Below are 19,831 nucleotides of genomic sequence, written 5' to 3'. Positions count from 1 at the left end.
TGCATTCATTTCTTAGCCAATTTGAAACCACCGGTCACCCCACAGTTTCCCAAACTTGTTTATCTAACTTAATCCCACTCAGTATTGATTGCACTCTGCTCATCCCACCACTTTCCAGCGACCTATTTTTCGGTAATCACCGTCTCCTTCTATTTATACCACCCGAAAAATTTCTCCGATCACTAACATTCGTCTATAAAACTCTAGGAGATTCAATGTTTCGCCACACACTCAATGTCGACCGAGAAATCTGACCTATAACCGCTACAAATAAATCCATTCACGTACCGCCTCGATTTCGCAAGAACTCTAATCTGGGTTGCGGATTACCCGCCAAGTCGTATTTTTTTATAAACATACCTCTACTATCCGTTTGACTCCTCGCTCCTCTTCGTCGTTTATCTCTTCTCCTCAAATCAGCCATATTTCATTGAAGGTCGCTGTGCACACGAAGGTGGGGTGTTTTCTTCTTTGAGGTTTTTTGGTGCTTTCGAAATTGACTACGGAGTGAGGAGAGTGAAAGTCGGGTGTGCCTAAGTCTTCCAACTGACGCTACTAGTCAGTTTTACCCATTTGCCCTTTGATTGTTATTTTACCTTATAAATCAAGCTAATTATTAGGGATCACATTATGATCCTATCTTCAAATCGCAGCCATTCATTACTTTTTTCCTATGGTAAGGATGTTGTCTTATTTCTCATCTAGGTGGGTTCTCTCACTTGAAGTCCACCCTATATATATATATATATATGGGCGCGCTCCTATGCGAACTGCCGCCCAAGAAAGAAATGAGAACGCTTTACAGCCGTTCACGTGTCTAGATCAACGAATCAGATGTAATTTAAAAAAAAAACGACGCGATGACATTTTCGTAAATAACTTGAACTTTGGTGCAAGTAATTGTGTTATAAGTGCACTTAGTTTCACTTACAAGTGCACCTATTTTCACTTACAAGTGCAAGTAATTTACCTTGTTAATATTCATGCACCTGGGTGCAACCTAGGTGCACCCTGGGTGCACCTAGTTATAACATTAGGTGCACTTAATTAGTATTGATGCTCAGTGTACAATTTACTTGCACCTGTAATACATTTTATTTACACTTATCACCTAATTTCACTTACAAGTGCAAGTAATTTACCTTGTTAACATTTATGCACCTGGGTGCACCTAGTTATAACATTAGGTGCACCTAGTTATAAACTTATTACGTTAGGTGCAACTACATCCTGGACACGTAGTGCGCTGCGATTCATTCTCAGTGTTCTCTTCTGGGCGGCTTGTACGCACTTGAATGCGATCATATATATATATATATATATATATATATATATATATATATATATATATATGTGTGTGTGTGTGTGTGTATATGTATATGTATGTATATATATATATATATATATGTATGTATGTATGTATGTATATGTATGTATGTATATATAATATGATTCAGTTGTCTATAATTATCTTGAAAAAAATTGATATTGTAATATGATTTAGGCAATTATATTATCTAAAAACATAATAATTACGTTTCAATCCAGGTTATATCCTTGATTTATGTCCGTTTTTTTGTTAAATTTTTGTATACATTATGCTATAAGAGTTGTACTATACAATTTTATGGACAAAAATATCATTGTCGTTATAACTTTTGTTATGTTTCCCATTATTATTACCATGCACATGCATACACAATATTTTTTTCTTTTATTCTTTAAAGGTAATAATAAAAAATAAGTTTGATTTCATTAAATTTTAATTAAATCTTACCATATATACTTAGTAATATATCAATATATCATATCTAAATTTCTTATTTTAATAATATAAATCACACCATAATTATTTTTCAAATTATAAACTATACTTTTATTTAATATAATATGAATTCTACAACTATAATTTTTTAAAAAAAATTATATGCTATAATTTTTTAAAAAAATATTTTAATATTTAGTATGAATATTGAGTATATATTTTTGTGCATCGCGCATATAAAATATTAGTTACTAAAATAAATATGGAAAAAAGGGAGAAAATTTTAAAAAGGCATTAAGTGTAATAAAAAATAGAATCAAACTCTATTGTAATGTTGTTTTAAATTACCTGATTGGCTACAATTCTCTTTGAAATTTCCCCAATTCTCTTTGAAATTTGGAAATGTAATATGATTTAAGCAATTATATTTATGAATTTAAAATAGTTGTAAAAAAAAAAGTATGTTGAAAAGGGAAAAAAACTTAGATTAGTCTTGATTATTATTTAATAATTTTAGTTTTGATTTTTGTTATTAATTTAAAAATAATGCATTCATAGCAGAGTTAATATTGCCTCTAATAAAAATCGAACCCACAACCTCCCATATAAAAAAGCAACTAAGTGCCACTAGATCACTAGGTCCTTGGCAAAAAAATGAGAAATCATATATTGGAATATAAGATTAGTTGTAAAATAAATATGGAAAAAAAGTGAGAAAACTAAATCAGTAATCTATAATTTGTCTTTATATGCTATATGCTAAAAGTGATACCACGTCACTAGCCTCCGCCTGAACCTTGTCCATGACATAGATGCGTCCTTGCCCACCATTTCCACCATTGTTATTCGGGGCTTTGATGTTTCCACAATTCCTATTGCCATTCTGATTATTGTCATGGTTTCCTCCTCTAGGATTCTTTCCATTATTCCCTCCATTCTTGTTCTGGTTCTATCCTAAAGAGTTCATGTCCTTCTTGGAGTAGCACTCATACGCACGGTGTCCCATCTTGTTACAGTTGTAACACTTGACTAGGTTTCCCTGGCAATCCACTTCGAGGTGATCCTTCCACACCTCTTGCAGTTGAAGTGCCTCTCTACCTTCAGGTTCTTCTGACCCTAATGACCATTATGGTTCCTAGGTCCTCCTTTCCCTTGAAAGTTTCGATTTTGAACCGCATGAGAATACTTGGGCCTCTTATCACCCTATTGTTGGTCTTCCTCGCTCTTTTTCTTGCCCTTCCCACTGAGCTGTCTCTAGATCTGCTGAACTTGACAATGACTAGCCGCCCTATCATAAGCCTCGTCTAGAGTGTGGCATCTGAACATGTTCAACCCCTTCTGGGTCTCAAAGTTGAGCCCTCGAACAAACTTGCTTGCCTTACTACGCTCGTCAGGAACCAAAGCAGGTGCAAACCTTGCTAGGTTAATGAACTCAGTGTAATACTCTTGGACCGTCATGTTCCCTTGACGCAGGTGAAGAAACTCGTCATATTTGGTTGTTGACATGCTCTGGATAAAACTTTTCCCTTAGTGCATTCTTAAAAGCTTCCCAACCGAAATCAGGCGACTGGCTCAAGGCCGGACCAGCTACAGCCCACCAAACATCGGCTCGCTGCTGCAAGTAGTAGACAACTATGTCCACACGTCGGTCTGTCGGGCAATTGATAGCATCGAACAACTTATCAAATACACACATCCACTCCTCTAGCACCAAAGGATCTTCCTGCCCTAAGAAAGTGGGAGGGTTTCACCCAGCCACTAACTTAGCCATGTCGTTCTGGAACACGTTGTTCCCTATCGCCTGGGTCAACTAAGCCAACTGCCTCAAAGTCCGAGCCAACTCAGCATTAGTGGGAACGTCATCTTCCCGAGCATTTTTATTTTCCACAGATCTCCCCGGAGACATGATAAATCTCTACAGATAAATTACTACTCAATAAGAGTGGTTTCCACTCTACTTTCACATAAGCCACATAAATAGGTATACAATCCAAAATTTCACATATCACCATACTTTTAATCAATCAAAATCTCAAGCAATCTAAGCACTTACATAAGATATGCACACCCTCGAGGTGCAAAAGCCATAGTTATACCAAATAGGCAACATATACAATAAAATAACTCACAATACTCACTGCAGTGTTCAAAGCTTAAATACTAATCATGATACCCCAAAAATTTATACTAAGTCCTTTCCTAGTTCTTATCCTAACCTAGGCTCTGATACCAACTTGTAACACCTCATTTTCAACCACCGAGCTTACTATAAATAGCATTACTATAATTAAAAATTTCATACTTAAAACAACATAGTTCTCATTTACTGAAACCCAATATAAGGCCAACTCTAAGATCAACTTTAAAATATCATAAGGGTTCTACCTTCCCATCTAACCTAACAAAGTTAGATGCAAGGCTAAATCAAAATAAAAAGGAAAACATAATCCTCCACAATTGTCTTAATAATATAGAGTATCTAGTCTAGTCCAAATTACATAGCAATAAACTAAGTCCCAAGAGCCAACAACAGCTTGTCCTACCACACTTGCCACAACATAACTCATCAATTATTTCCTGCTACTAAAGCAAGCAAATTAACAACAACATAGAAGAAAAAAGGGGTTAGCAACAACTTGCTAAGTAAGGGGCTGCCTGCCCTTAAACTAATTTAAGAAAAATACTTTGCCCAATTTTTTCAGAAACTCATTTGCATCATACCTTTACTTCAGAAAAAGGTTATAGATAAAATAACATTAAAAAGCATATGGAAGTATACAAGCACATAAATGGGACATGGTCTTTTATTCTTAGGCCCTAGTGGACAGAACCAACCTGAACACTTCACACATTTCCCATTTCTAGTGTAAATCGGACTTTAACCTTAAGTGTGCACACCCCCAGTAGAGGATTCCAAGTCTCACCAAGAAATTACCAGCCCAAATAGGCAGGATATGTTTCCACTGACTACGTACCATGTTCAATATGGTACATAGACCCTTCTCAACCATCAGTACAACACCATAGTGCCCTAGTACTCAAGGATTGTTCCTAACAAGTACTCCACAACACAAAATAAAACTTTAATATTTAACATGCTCAAAATACTACAATCCAATCATGACTTCCATAAGTTTGAAAATCTTTTATCTTAGCATAAAACTTGCTCATAGGCATAACAACAATTTTGTAAAATAAAATCATATTTGGATTTTATATCGAACCTCAAAAAATGACATTTTTAAAAAATAACAATATACTCATTCTTGCCCTTGAAATTTTTCTTAGGAAATTCATTTCTCAACCAATAGAACAAAATATATATCATGGTCAAATTGTATAAATTTGACAATTAATACATTTTGCACACAAAAGAAATCCTACATATACACAACATAAGTAGGAAAAACACACACACACACACACACACACACACACACACACACATATATCTATATATATATATATATGGAATAAGGGCCAAATTGGCCACTGAACGTAACGCAAAAGTGCAATCAGGCCACCCAACCTAAAAAACGTTCAATTACATCACTCAACAGCTCAAAATCGTTCAATTTCACCAGCTGGCCGGTTTCTTACCCTTGTTTCCGGTTAACTGCTTACCTGGCCGATTACATGGCAATTAAATACTTATTCCATTTATTTCCCTTTTGTCTCACCATTCCACCGTGTCAGCCATTTGACGACCACAAGCGAGAGCAAGAATTTCCCCACCGCATTTCTTCTCTTCGACCACCATTTCAGCGTTCTTCGCAGTTCTTCGAGCGTTCAAGTTAGATTTCAGCGTTCTTCGAGCGAGAGTCCTTCATCATCTCCAACCATTTCAGCATCTGTGAGGCAGAACCCTAGGCGCAGGTGAGGCACAAAGCTAATGGATTTTTCCAATTCAAGGTCGTCTTCAAGTTCTCCAAGAATTCCAATTTCCAATTCAAGGTCGTCTTCAAGTTCTCCAAGAATTCCAAATCGCAATTTTACTCTACAATATGAGCCATGTTTGTACTGTAAATGTGGGTTGAATCCCCATTATGCACAGCTCGGGATAGTGGAAGAAAATTTTTTGGTTGTCAAAATTGGAAGGTTAGATTTCGTACTTTTGGTATTTCATATTTTTTTTTTACTTTGAATTAGGGTTTACTGTGTTTTTTCAGGGAAATGGGTGTGGTTTTTTCCTTTATGTTGAGGATATCATGCAAGGACTTGGAGGTATACAATATGAATCTACCAAAATTGATGTAATGGATTGCAAAAGGATTGNCAGCTTCACTTTGAACTGCTGTCTACCCTTCTTGATCTCATAACCATCATCCCCGTTGAAGTCAACATGCCAACCTATACCTTCAACTATGTTATCATTAAGCTTTTTCATGATCCTAGGTCCAAAGTTACCAGGCCATTTCTCAACCTTTTTTCTGCATCTTGCAATCCTTGTCATTGTGGCCACCCTTATATCTTCCAACATTTTCACTATTGGTTTGCTCCTTGCCTTCAATATTGTGCCATTAAAAGCTTCACACATGTTGTTATCCACTGAATCACACTTCACATCAGTTTTCATAAAGGCTTTGCACCAAAACTTTGCAGGGTAGTTAGTTAGGTCCTCTTTTGCTTGTGCATCCTTCAATCCTAGTTTCTCTACTTGATCCGTAAACTGCTCTTGTGTGGTTGCATTTGCACACATCCAAAAGTGTTTTTTCAACACTTTTCCTCTATGCTTCTTGCTCCAATTTGCATGTATGTGTCTTGCACAGTTCCTATGTTCCACATTAGGAAGCATCTCCTGGATCACATTCACTAAACCCTGCATAGAAACTGGAATTATTAACCAGAAACTGTAAAATATACACTACTTAAAGCTAATGGAATTAATTCAGAATCCTAAACCCTAAACAGAAACATAAACTGCTTAATAAACTAGAATTATTAACCAGAAACTGTAAATTATTACCTTTTGTTGGTCTGATATAATTGTCCAATGCCAACTGTTGGTAATTCCCAAGTCTTTAACCAACAATTGTAAAAACCATCTCCATGAGTCTGTGTTTTCTATCTCCACAACTGCCCAAGCAATTGGATACATTTGGTTATTGGCATCCCTCCCAACAGCAGCAAGCAACTCACCTTTCAAAACCCCTTTGAGAAAACTTCCATCCAATCCAATTATATGTCTACACCCATCACTAAACCCTCTTTTCATTGCTTGGAAACATACATAGAGCCTCTGAAATGTACAAGGCGCTTCTGGAACTACCCTTGTAGTGTCAACAATAACTGTGCTTCCAGGATTGGAGTCCAAACACTCCTGAGCATAATCTCTAATTCTTTTGAACTGTTCTGAATACCCAAGATTCACCCTTTGTAAAACTGCTCTTTGTGCCCTCCTCACCATACTTATTGTCAAATTAATCTTCAAATCTGTCTGAATATGATCCCTCAGCTTGGTGTGTTGCATTGTTGGGTCTTTTACAATGATGTCCTCATATTTTTGCTCCAACCATTTTTGACTTACTAATTTCAGCTTGTATTTACAATTACACCTATGGTCAAGTATGCAGGTTTTCAGCTGGAAGCACCTATACCTTTCTTCCCAACTGCAATGGCAAAGAAATGAACACCCCTCAACACATTTTACCCTCACCCTCATACTCTCATTTTTGTAGAAGTATATATCCCTTTTAAAATGAACTGCATACTTGATCATAGCTGATTTAAACTGTGTTGCATCCTCAAATAACATCCCCTCTTCCAGCTCAGGGAAATCACAGTCAGGATTATACGATGGCAGCTTACATTTCCTGCTTGGAGGTGTTGGTTTTTGTGTCACTTCTCCTTCTTCTTCTGACTCTTGGGTTGGTGGGTCTGTTGAGTCATAATAGTAGTCATCACTGCATGTCTCACCCTCATTTTTTTCTGTTCACAGTCTTCTACATTTACTGCACTAACCTTAGCCTTGGTGGTCTTAAACTTGCCCTTAACCTCCTTCCCCTTTCCCTTAACAGTGCCCTCATTTTCCCCTTCATACTGCACATCTACATTAATGTGTGCATCATCCTCTTGGGTAACTCCTCCAATATCATTCTCAAAATCAGAATATCCACTATATTCAAATTCAGAATTATCACTGTCTTCATCACCTTCATTCCCTTCATCACCTTCATCACTTGCTTCATCACTCCCTTTATCACTCCCTTCATCACTCCCTTCATCACCTTCATCACTTGCTTCATCACTCCCTTTATCACTCCCTTCATCACTCTCTTCATTGTCTTCATCACCTACATTACCCTCACCCTCATTACCTCCATTACCCTCATTACCCTTAGCATTCCCTTCTTCACCTTCATCATAATCTGCCTCATTACCCTCAGCATTCCCATCATACCCAGTTAACAAAGCTAATGGAATTAATTCAGCATCATCTATTCCATGGTCCACGTATATATCACATGACCCAAATCTTATGGCTAGTTGAGTGAGGTCTAGAACACTTGCATCATCCCACAAAACTCTTACTCTGTCCAATGTCTCATGGAGTGCTTTGTAATACAGTGTTTGAATTTTTCCATATTGACCTTCCTTTATGAATTTCACTAAATGTGGGTATGAAAGCAAATCCGGGTCTATATCAACTTCCCACACCTCCCCATTAATGTACTTAAGTTCTAAGTCTTTCACAAAATTCCCCCCATGGTGTATTACTAGTTCTACACTTTCCATCACTAGGAAACCTAACAACAAACAATCCATTCTCAGCATTTTAATTACCAAAATGAATTAAACAATAAAACCTAACACCAAACAATTATTTCAGATTTGCACAATAGTAAATAGAACACAACAGTACATATAACAGTAAATTTAAGGAATCTACTTTATTGTTAGGGTTTAGGGACCACAAGTATGACTCACAATTCCATTAAACAACTTGGCAGTTTCTCAACTTTATTATTAGGGTTAGGGACCACATACCACAACAATGTTCCATTAAACAATGCAAACCAAAACGACATCAATATTTTTTCCCTTTCTGTACAACAATGCTCAGAAAAAGACTCAGAAAAAGACAACTATGGACCACATAACTAAGCACACCATATATGTCTCCATTTCAGTTTACAAGCAACAAAAGTGTCATGCTTTTCCTCATAAACAAACAATAAACCTAGACCCAACTATAAAATAAGTTAGAAAATCTTACCTGAACTGCGGTCGGCCAAAATGCGAAGTGAAAACTCTGTGACGAACCAACAACTCACGGTGGGTTTCTGATTGCACTTGAACCAACAACTCTGCGGTCGGCCAAAATGCAGTCGCACTTGAACACGTGAAGTGAAAATCTTATTTGCAATGGGATTCCAATTTACGGCTTGGGGGTTTCTTTCAATTTGGATTTTGTTTACATTCGCACTTCAGAATTGGGGATTTCAAATTAGGGCTTTGCATTCGCAAGTGGTCGTCCAATTGCTGACACGGTGGAATGTTTAGACAAGGGGAAATAAATGACATAAGTAAAAAATTGCCACGTAAACGGCCAGGTAAGCAATTAACCGGAAACAAGGGTTGGAAACCGGCCATCTGGTGAAATTGAACGATTTTGAGCTGTTGAGTGATGTAATTGAACGTTTTTTAGGTTGGGTGGCCTGATTGCACTTTCGCGTTACGTTCAGTGGCCAATTTGGCCCTTATTCCTTGTTATATATATATATAGTTGTGTTGTTTGTTTGGATATTGTTTATGAACATAGATTATTTTTTGTTCATGAACGAATTGTGATCATGAACATGTACATGTGTTTGGTTATTAAGTATTGATGAACGTGTTCACAAACATAAACATGTTAATTAACGAACATGTTTGTGAAATGTTCATTAACGTTAACGAACACTAATGAACGCTTAACAAACGAACAAAAACATGAATTTCAAAAACCTTAACAAATAAACACGAACACGAACACTCCAAAAAAATCTTAACAAACGAACATGAATAACTTCCGTTCGTTCATGTTTGGTTGGTTAAAAACCCTACATGCATTTATTTTTTCAAGAATTTAATTGATTGTAATCCAACAAACGACCTATAAATTCAAGTATTCATGATTATAATTCAAAATCAAAATCAATAACAAATAAGGATTGGGGAGGATTGGGATTCCGGAATCTAAGGAATTTCAATCTTGCAATGCTTACTAAATAGTCTTGGAGACTTATCAATAACCCTGATTCATTGGCAATAAGGGTGTACAAAGCTAGGTATTTCCCAAACTCTACTTTTCTGGAGGCCCGTAGAGGTTCAAACCCATCATTCATCTCGTCTAGCCCCATGGAAACCCAGGATATCATAAGGAAACACAGCAGATGGAGAGTTGGAAGAAGTAACTCAATTCATGTTTGGAATGACAGTTGGTTGCCAGACAAAAATAGTCCAAAGATAACAACCTTCCCTTATCGTTTGATGGAGCACGCTACTGTGGATTCTCTGATGGATTCTTCTAACGGTAATTGGGATGTGCAAACTATTAATGCAATATTCAACACCAGAGATGCTTAGCTAATATTGAAAATTCCCCTAGCAAATCATGACACCCCAGATAAAGTGATTTGGTCGCTCGAGGATGATGGAGTGTTCTCTGTTAAGAGTTGTTACAGAATTCTAAATGGAGATTTATCCCATGTTGAAAAGAAGTATTGGTCACCATTCTGGAGGTTAAAGCTCCCACCAAAAGTTAAAAGTTTTTTCTGACAGATGTGCACAGATTACCTCCCCACTAGAAACCTGTTGCGAAAGAGGAAAATTGTTTGTGATGATTGTTGTCCCATGTGCATAAATGAGAAAGAATCTATCTGGCATTTGTTTGTTGATTGTAGCGTTGCCAAAGCTGTCTGGTCCCTTGCAGGTTTCATGTTCCAACCAGTACCTACCTGTTCATTTCAAGAGTGGTTTAAGATCAACATGCAAAGACTAAATACCATGCAAGAGTAGGAAGCTTTGTTATAAACTGCTGGGATATCTAGAATCAACGCAATGATAGTGTTTGGAACAGCAAAAATCCTCTTCCACCTAATGCAACTTTAAATAGAGCAAATACTTTCTTAATGGATTGGAGAACGGCAGCAGACAGTGTGAGAGGGAAGACTACCCAGACAAGGCGAATGGATGATCCCTAGACCAAACCTCAACATGGCTTTCTCAAAATGAATGTGGACGCAGCTATCAATAATGAAAATGCAAGTATGGGGTTTGGCTATGTCATTCGTGATGAGAATGGGAAGGTCGTTGCTGCTAAAGAAATACAGAAGCCTGGCCTGTTCACCCCAAGGGAAGCTGAAGCGACCGCAATCCGGGAGGCTCTAGGCTGGATAAAGGAATTACATTTTGACAGAGTGCATGTGAAAACTGACTCTCTCATTGTGGTTCAATGCCTGAAACAAAATTCTGAGGAGTCTTCTTTCCATCTGGTAGTTAAGGATATTAAAAATCTATTGAGTAGATTTTCTCATGTATTTTTATCGTTTGTTTACTATCAGCGAATCGGGCAGCTCATTTGGTAGCTAAGCAGTCCGTTTCTAAGTTTGATTGTTCGGAGTGGTTTGATAACCCTCCTTCCTATCTTTGTAATGTGTTTTCTTCGGACTTAAGTTAATCTATGTTTTTATTCAAAAAAAAAACAAATAAGAAAAGGCAAAATTTTGGAAATGAAAAGAAAATGTTTAAAATTTTAAAGGTTTTGTTTTCAAAAAAAAAAAAAATTTAAAGGTTTAAATTTTAATTTTATTAAAATGGATAAGTGGTACTCATGGGTTAGGGTTATATGAGCTGGGCCTGGGCCAAAAAAAATTATTCTCAACCCATCTAAAATATGGGTTAAACAGACTAAACCCATTGAGTTGGACTCGTATTGATAGTTGAAAGAGAAAGAGAGGGAGAAATTTTAAGATGTGAATTGAGGTCTCACCTTTGTATACCGCCAAAAACTCCTCCGACGGAAGGGAAGTGGAAGCGAACATGGAGAAGCAACAGCTCCTAGCCATGGGCTTCTCGGAGGAGCTGGCTAGCCAAGCGTTGATCGCCACTGCCGGCGATGTAAACAAAGCCACTGAATGGATTCTTAGCAACCCCGACGGGCAAAGGGCTTCCCAGGATTCCGTTTCTTCCTCTCTCCCTGCCCCCGACCAGCCCTCAACTTCCCCTTTTCAGCCCAAAATCAATCGCTTCTTTCAATCCCAATCCAAGCCCTCTTCCGTCAACATCCATCACGAAGAAGAGGCAGAAGAACCCCAATTACAGCGTTCAACAAAACGCCCCAAATTAGCAGCGCAAGCGGAGGAGGAAGAAAAGAATAGTAAGAAGGTAACCCCTCACGAACCCTTATCGGAGCGGATGAGACCTCGGACTCTCGACGATGTGGTGGGACAGGACCATTTACTGGGCCCCAGCTCCGTTCTGAAATCGGCGATTGATTGTGGCCGCATACCCTCTATTCTTCTATGGGGCCCACCGGGCACCGGCAAGACATCCATCGCCAGAGCCATACTCAACTCCTGCTTCTCCGTTGCGGGGACCACGTATAGGTTTGTCTCTTTGTCTGCCGTGACTTCCGGGGTTAAAGATGTCCGAGATGCAGTTGATGAAGCTAAGAAACTGAAGAAACTGTGCAACAAAAGAACCATTCTGTTCATGGATGAGGTTCACAGGTTTAATAAGGCTCAACAAGACTCATTTTTACCAGTGATTGAAGATGGGAGTGTTGTGTTCATGGGTGCCACCACTGAGAACCCATCATTTCATTTGATCACACCCTTATTGTCTCGGTGTAGAGTTTTAACCCTCAATGCCTTAAAACCCGATCACATTCGCATACTCCTCACGCGAGCTGTTGCTGATTCTGATAAAGGATTGGCATGTAGTGGGAATTGGAAACATTTGAAAATTGAAGTAAGTGATGAAGCTATGGAGTTTCTCTCGATGCACTGCGATGGAGATGCAAGGGTTGCATTGAATGCCTTGGAAATTTCTGCCACTACTGCAGCTTCCAGGGCTGGATTGTGTGTTGTACCAAATATTGAGTCTGGTAGTGGTGGAGCAGCAATGGCATTCAGCATTGCTTTGAATGATGCTAAAGAAGCATTGCAATGTAAACACTTGGCATATGACAGGGCGGGTGACGAGCACTACAATCTCATAAGTGCACTTCACAAATCCATGAGAGGGAGTGATGCTGATGCCTCGGTTTATTGGTTGGCAAGAATGCTGGAAGGAGGGGAAAATCCACTCTACATTGCCCGTCGGCTAGTTAGGTTTGCTAGTGAAGATGTGGGTTTAGCTGATCCTAATGCACTTTGCCAGGCTGTGGCATGCTATCAAGCCTGCCACTTCCTGGGTATGCCCGAGTGCAACGTCAACCTTGCTCAATGTGTGGCTTATTTGGCCTTGGCCCCCAAGTCAATTGCTGTTTACCGGGCACTGGGGGATGCATTGAAGGTAGTGAGGGAGTCGGTAGGACAGAACGAAGGGGTGCCCCTTCACCTCAGGAATGCACCAACCAAACTAATGAAGGATTTTGGATATGGAAAGGACTATATTTATACACCTGACAATCCTAATTCATCCCAGACTTTTTTGCCACCTTCTCTTCAAGGTTATAAGTTTCTGAACTGGCCGTAATCTACTGCTGCTACCTGCTTGCTAATCAGTCATGAATCTATTCTGTTGAAAGTAGTACTCAACATGCTCATCCTAATTCCTAATGCATCTCCCTTTTGTACTTCTTTTGTTCCACATTTTTGCACTACTATTACTTGCACATTTTAGTGGCATTCTGTGGATATGTTTGAAACATCTCAGTGGCATTTGGTTCAAACATTGGAATCGTTTCTGATATTAGGGTATAAAAATCCCCAACAAAACGCCTTTGTAAAGAAGCTTGGACTGGACATATAGTCCTATACTGAGAAATTTTGATCTGCATTCTCAGTGCACCTTTTCCTTTAAAACGAATGAGAATCTTCTGCACAGACATGTTAATTTGGTGATTTTTGCCTTCTGTTGCATCAGTTTTTTTTCTTTTACTTCTTTTACAGTTTAACTTGAATATGCAATGAATTGTGATGAGAAAATCTTTCATGTGCTGTCATTCTGTTTCACAACATATTTAAATTTTCTTTTAATAATTACATTATAAAATATTAGTAACATGACACTTCAAATCTAGATGACGTGATAAAGATAACCAAGTATAAGAATTATTTGGGTAGTGTTTGGTTGGAAGGAAGAAATTAGGGGAAAAAGAATTGTAATCTATATATATATCTATATATATATATTAAAAGAGAAGTACGAGCTTTCCGCTCATTTTAGTCCAAAAATTTTGAAATCGGTCAACATAATATTATATAATAATTCCTTATAAAAAAATCCAGTCTTTCTTATCATTCTTTATTTATGGTTAAAATTGACAAAATATTTAAAATATGATTCCATTCCTTATTATACACGGAAATTAATGAAATATTGTATTCTATTTCATTCATGTATGGATTCCTTATTTATGTACATATATTAACAAAATAGTCACACAGGAAGTAATAATTATTAAACAAAATTATACTCCGTAGTTATTATACCACGCAATTCAATTATGGTTCAAAATATTTTAATCTTGCGTATTTTTTTTATTTTATATTCGTAAACAATCAAATTACTATATGATGTATATTATAGTATTCAAAAAAAATATTACTATATTATGTTAATGTACGTAATTAAATTCCTCTCATGATAATATTCAAAAAAAATAAAAATTCCAACAATCAAATTACTATATGATGTATATTATAGTATTCCAAAAAAAATATTACTATATTATGTTAATGTACGTAATTAAATTTCTCTTATGATAATATTCCAAAAAAAATTCCAACAATCAAATTACTATATGTTTTATATACTATAATATTTCAAAAAAAAATATTACTATATTATGTTAATGTACGTAATTAAATTCCTACGTGATAATATATATCTATACTATATATAAAAACAATATCATTTTCTCGCCCAAACGTAAGGGAATTTTAGTAATATGGTAATTATTATGATAGAATAATACTCCGTATTAATTATAATTGGTTATAATTCGTTATTAGTAATATGGTAATTATTATGATATAATTTATTATGATAACAAAAATACTTCATATTTAGTAATTACTAATTAGCTTTGTATAGAGAAGTAGTTTTCTTTCAATTGCAACTCCATTAATCTCATTTCTTAGCACTGGCAGTCAAGCATTAATTTTAATTGTCTATATTATTTGATTATTACAAACTGATGTGATAGCAGTCTAGCAACTATAGTGTTACATTAATTTTATTTATCTGATTACATATTGATTCTACACTCATGCATCATTTTATTTGATTACAGAGTGCTTAACGACTGAGCTTATGACATATTATTTGGTTTTTAGTAATAATATAATTAACGTTTTCAAAAAAGTAATAATATAATTAATAAAAAAATTAAGTCAATTAAATATGTATATACAATAATAAGAAGAAATCATACCCTATATATCTATATATAATAATAAGAAGAAAACATACCCTATATATCTATATAACTTCAAATCAATCAATATATAATTATATATGATCGTTAGGCAATTAGGAATTATTATAATTATATAATTAGAAAAATTGTAACGGATATATATATATACATTTATGTATATAGTTAATATTTAAATATCTATAAAGAAATTATTATACTTTCCTTTTGAATTAGTCTTTTACACATATAGATACAAATTTCTAATCCTTTTAAAATAAAATAAAAAAAACTATGGGTTGTTAAATTATTTAAAAAGGTTAAAAAATTAATTAGACTTTCCTTTTGAAAACTTTAAATTATTTAAACTTTAAAAAGATTAATTAATTTTTTTTATAATAATTACAATTAATTCATTCAAATATGGAGGATGAAGAAAAAATTAAATATGATATGGTGAAAATGAATATAATTAATGTATAAAAGTATAATTGCACATATATTAGTGTAATTGAGTAATAATAATTGCATAATAATTATAATGGTAATTAAGCTAAACATTGGTCGTTTAATTTATTTTTATAATAATTATAATTAAATTATTTCTTATTTTCCCATATTTATTTTAGTAATAATATAATATAATTATATAAGTCATATTACATATCGATCTTTTATAGATAATTGTGGACAAATAAGTCATATATTATTCAATTAATTGAGTAATACTTTTGCACTAATCTTATAATCAAATAAATGTACATGTTCAATATTAGGATTTTTTATAACTTCATCTTTATTTTTATTATCTAAATATATAATAAGAAATTTATCCGTGCACCGCACAGGTAATTGGACAATTATTATTTGCTCTAATTCAAGAAAGGAAACATCAGAAAACATAATCTATCCAACCAATTTCATCAATTGCGTTTATATAATATTCGATGTTATAATATATATAATTGTATATCGATCCAAATATTCTAAAATTATTATAACAAATCCATTCCGTGCAACGCACGGGCAAAAATACTAGTATATATTAAAACAGAAGTGCTAGCTTTCCCGCTCATTTTAGTCCAAAAAATTTTGAAATCGGCCAACATAATATTATATAATAATTCCTCATCAGATTCTCAAAAAAAAAAATTCCTTATCAGAAATTCTAGCCTTCCTTATCATTCCTTATTTATGGCTAAAATTGACAAAATATGCAAAATATGATTCAATTCTTTATTATACACGGAAATTAATGAAATATTTTATTCAATTCCATTCTTGTATGGATTCTTTAAACAAAATAGTTTAACCTTACGTATTTTTTATATATATATATATATATATATATATATATATATATATATATATATATATATATATATATATATATATATATTACTATATGATGTATATTATAATATTCAAAAAAATATTACTATATTATGTTAATGTACGTAATTAAATTTCTCTCATGATAATATTCAAAAAAATATTTTAACAATCAAATTACTATATGATGTATATTATAGTATTCCAAAAAAATATTAATATATTATATTAATGTACGTAATTAAATTTCACTCATTATAATATTCAAAAAAATTCCAACAATCAAATTACTATATGATGTATATTATAGTATTAAAAAAAATAACAATCAAATTACTATATGATGTATATTATAATATTTAAAAAATATTACTATATTATGTTAATGTACGCAATTAAATTCCTCTCATGATAATATACCATGCAATTCAATTATGGTTCAAAATATTTTAATATTGCGTATATGCAATTCAATTATGGTTCAAAATATTTTAATATTGCGTATTTTTTTATTTTTTATGGTTCAAAATATTTTAATATTGCGTATTTTTTTATTTTATATTCGTAAACAATCAAATTACTATATGATGTATATTATAATATTCAAAAAAAAATATTACTATATTATGTTAATGTACGTAATTAAATTCCTCTCATGATAATATACTATGCAATTCAATTATGGTTCAAAATATTTTAATATTGCGTATATGCAATTCAATTATGGTTCAAAATATTTTAATATTGCGTATTTTTTTATTTTTTATGGTTCAAAATATTTTAATATTGCGTATTTTTTTATTTTATATTCGTAAACAATCAAATTACTATATGATGTATATTATAATATTCAAAAAAAATATTACTATATTATGTTAATGTACGTAATTAAATTCCTCTCATGATAATATTAAAAAAAAAATTCCAACAATCAAATTGCTATATGATAACAAACAAAACATTAAGGCAAAAACTTGTGTGTGACCATCTCATGGCCTCAATCCGTGAGACGGGTCGTATCTTTAATTAATAAGGTCAAAGATCTGATTCATTAATCAAATATTTGATCCATTAATCAAAGATCCGACTCGTCTCATGGATTGAGACTTGTAAGACGGTCTTACACAAGTGTTACTCAAAATTTAAAATATCACCAAAGTAGATTTTGACACAAAACTCAGATACCAATATAAAATTTTAAAATAAGAATGTTTTTTAATGCAAGAAAAAAAATTATATAATATTTATCAATATCTATATAATAAAAAAATTTATCCATTTCTCTTTTTATCCATTTATGTAGACATATATTATATTTATAGTATTTTGTACAATATGAAAATATATACACATTTTTTATAGAATTGTGATTACTGGTATAATTATACACGTTAATTACTACAATGATTACTTATAAAATAATTATTTTAAAATATATCTAAACTCATACTCTTAATTAAAAATTCAAAAATATTTAAAAATTTGTCTAAATATGTAATATAGTTAGGGACTACATTAATCCATATAAATTTAAAAATTAAATTCTTTTAATTTGTAAATGTAATTTTCTTAATTATAATTAACAAAATATAAAATATAATTAAAAATAAAATTAACAAAATTAACAAAATGTGTATTCATAAATATTTATATTTTTAAAAATGCATACATACATATACTTATGCAATATATTAATCATACAAACTTAAAATGCTAATTTTTTAATTTCTAAATTTAATTATTTTAATTATAATATATCAATATAAATTATAATTACAAAAATTATATTATAGAATTTGCATATATACATATTAATAAATATTATTTTTGTATATACACTGTATTACACAATCATATAAGAAAATGCGTCTAATTAGAGTTTAAAATCACATATACAAAATTTAAAATTTATATTTTTTAAATTTCTAAGTATAATTTTCTTAGTTATTATTCATATTGTTAGAATTATAATATATATGAAATACGATTAGGAATAATTCAATTTAATTATGTAAATTTTTCTCTATAAATTTATATAAATATGTACATGGTTAGAGATTATATTAATCATACAAAATTTTAATTTTGTATGCTATGATAATAGATACTTGACCAAATATATGAAAATTCAACTATATTATTATATTGTACATTTTAATATATTTATATTTTAAAATTTTTTTTATTTAAATTCATAATAACAAAATTTTTTTCGTGCACCGCACGTGTAAAACACTAGTTGGGTAAAAAAGAATAAGGTGAGAATAAAGTAAGAATTCAAATTACATTGTTTGATACGGAGTAATAAAATTATGAGGAATGAGAAGAAAATAAATGATATAAAGACTAAAATGTTCTTTAGTAATAATAATAATAATAATATTATTATTATTATTATTATTATTATAATTATTATTATTATTATTATTATTATTATTATTATGTCGCGAAATTCAATGCAATCTTGTCTTGTGTAATCACAGGAATAATACAAGAAAGAAGAGAGAGGAGACTATCGAATTCCAGGGAAAAATCATTCTTATTAGATCATTGTCAGTCTCTCGATTCCCCCTTGGCCATTATGTGAAAAAACCCTGTTAAAAAATCTAGTCAAGGAAAACGGTACATGATGCATTTCGAAACATGTGTTATAGGGGTTGTCTTATTAAAAAAACTATTAAAAAAAAACTTTAAGCTAAGAAAACTTAGTGGAAAAAAAATTTAGCTAAAAGAAAAGAGTACAACCATAAACCAATCATAAACCTTCAAGGTATAATCTTCAAGATTTTGAGGTTTGCCTATTTAAATATTTATTTACAACTTTTCCCATTTGATATTACTATGTCACATTCATGCCTCGTTAAAAACTCACTAGAAAAGCTCAATGGGAAAAAATCTGGTGAGAAAAAAGTACATGATGTGTGCTCATGTGTTGCACTGACTGCCTCGTTAAAAACCTTTAACTAAGATATATCACAAACCCAATCAAAAGGAAAAATAGTGCAGCTATTGGTTCAGGGTCCAATCTTCAGGATTAATTCAAGTAAATGTCACTCCCCTTGAAGATAACTGTAACACCCCGACTTGGCTGTACCGAACAACCGGAGTAGTTACCGCCACACCTAGACTAAACCCAATCACATACAGATAGGATTCATTCAAGATGC

The 19,831-nt window shown here is 33.1% G+C and overlaps 1 protein-coding gene across 1 annotated transcript; it reads left to right on the top strand.

The window, feature by feature from the left end:
- The first annotated feature begins 11,778 nt into the window (after nt 1–11,778).
- On the top strand, nt 11,779–13,815 carry LOC116009716 (ATPase WRNIP1). The gene has a single exon (XM_031248837.1). The coding sequence runs from the start codon at nt 11,789–11,791 to the stop codon at nt 13,445–13,447; it is 1,659 nt and encodes a 552-aa protein (XP_031104697.1). The 5' UTR covers nt 11,779–11,788; the 3' UTR covers nt 13,448–13,815.
- Nucleotides 13,816–19,831: the final 6,016 nt, after the last annotated feature.

This window comes from Ipomoea triloba, chromosome 2 (assembly GCF_003576645.1).
Source record: "Ipomoea triloba cultivar NCNSP0323 chromosome 2, ASM357664v1".
NCBI classification, from domain to species: Eukaryota; Viridiplantae; Streptophyta; class Magnoliopsida; order Solanales; family Convolvulaceae; genus Ipomoea; species Ipomoea triloba.
This window is presented reverse-complemented; position numbering and strand designations above follow the sequence as displayed.

Excerpts from the sequence above, each read along its gene's own strand:
- LOC116009716 (XM_031248837.1), top strand. The coding sequence starts at position 11,789 with ATGGAGAAGCAACAGCTCCTAGCCATGGGCTTCTCGGAGGAGCTGGCT.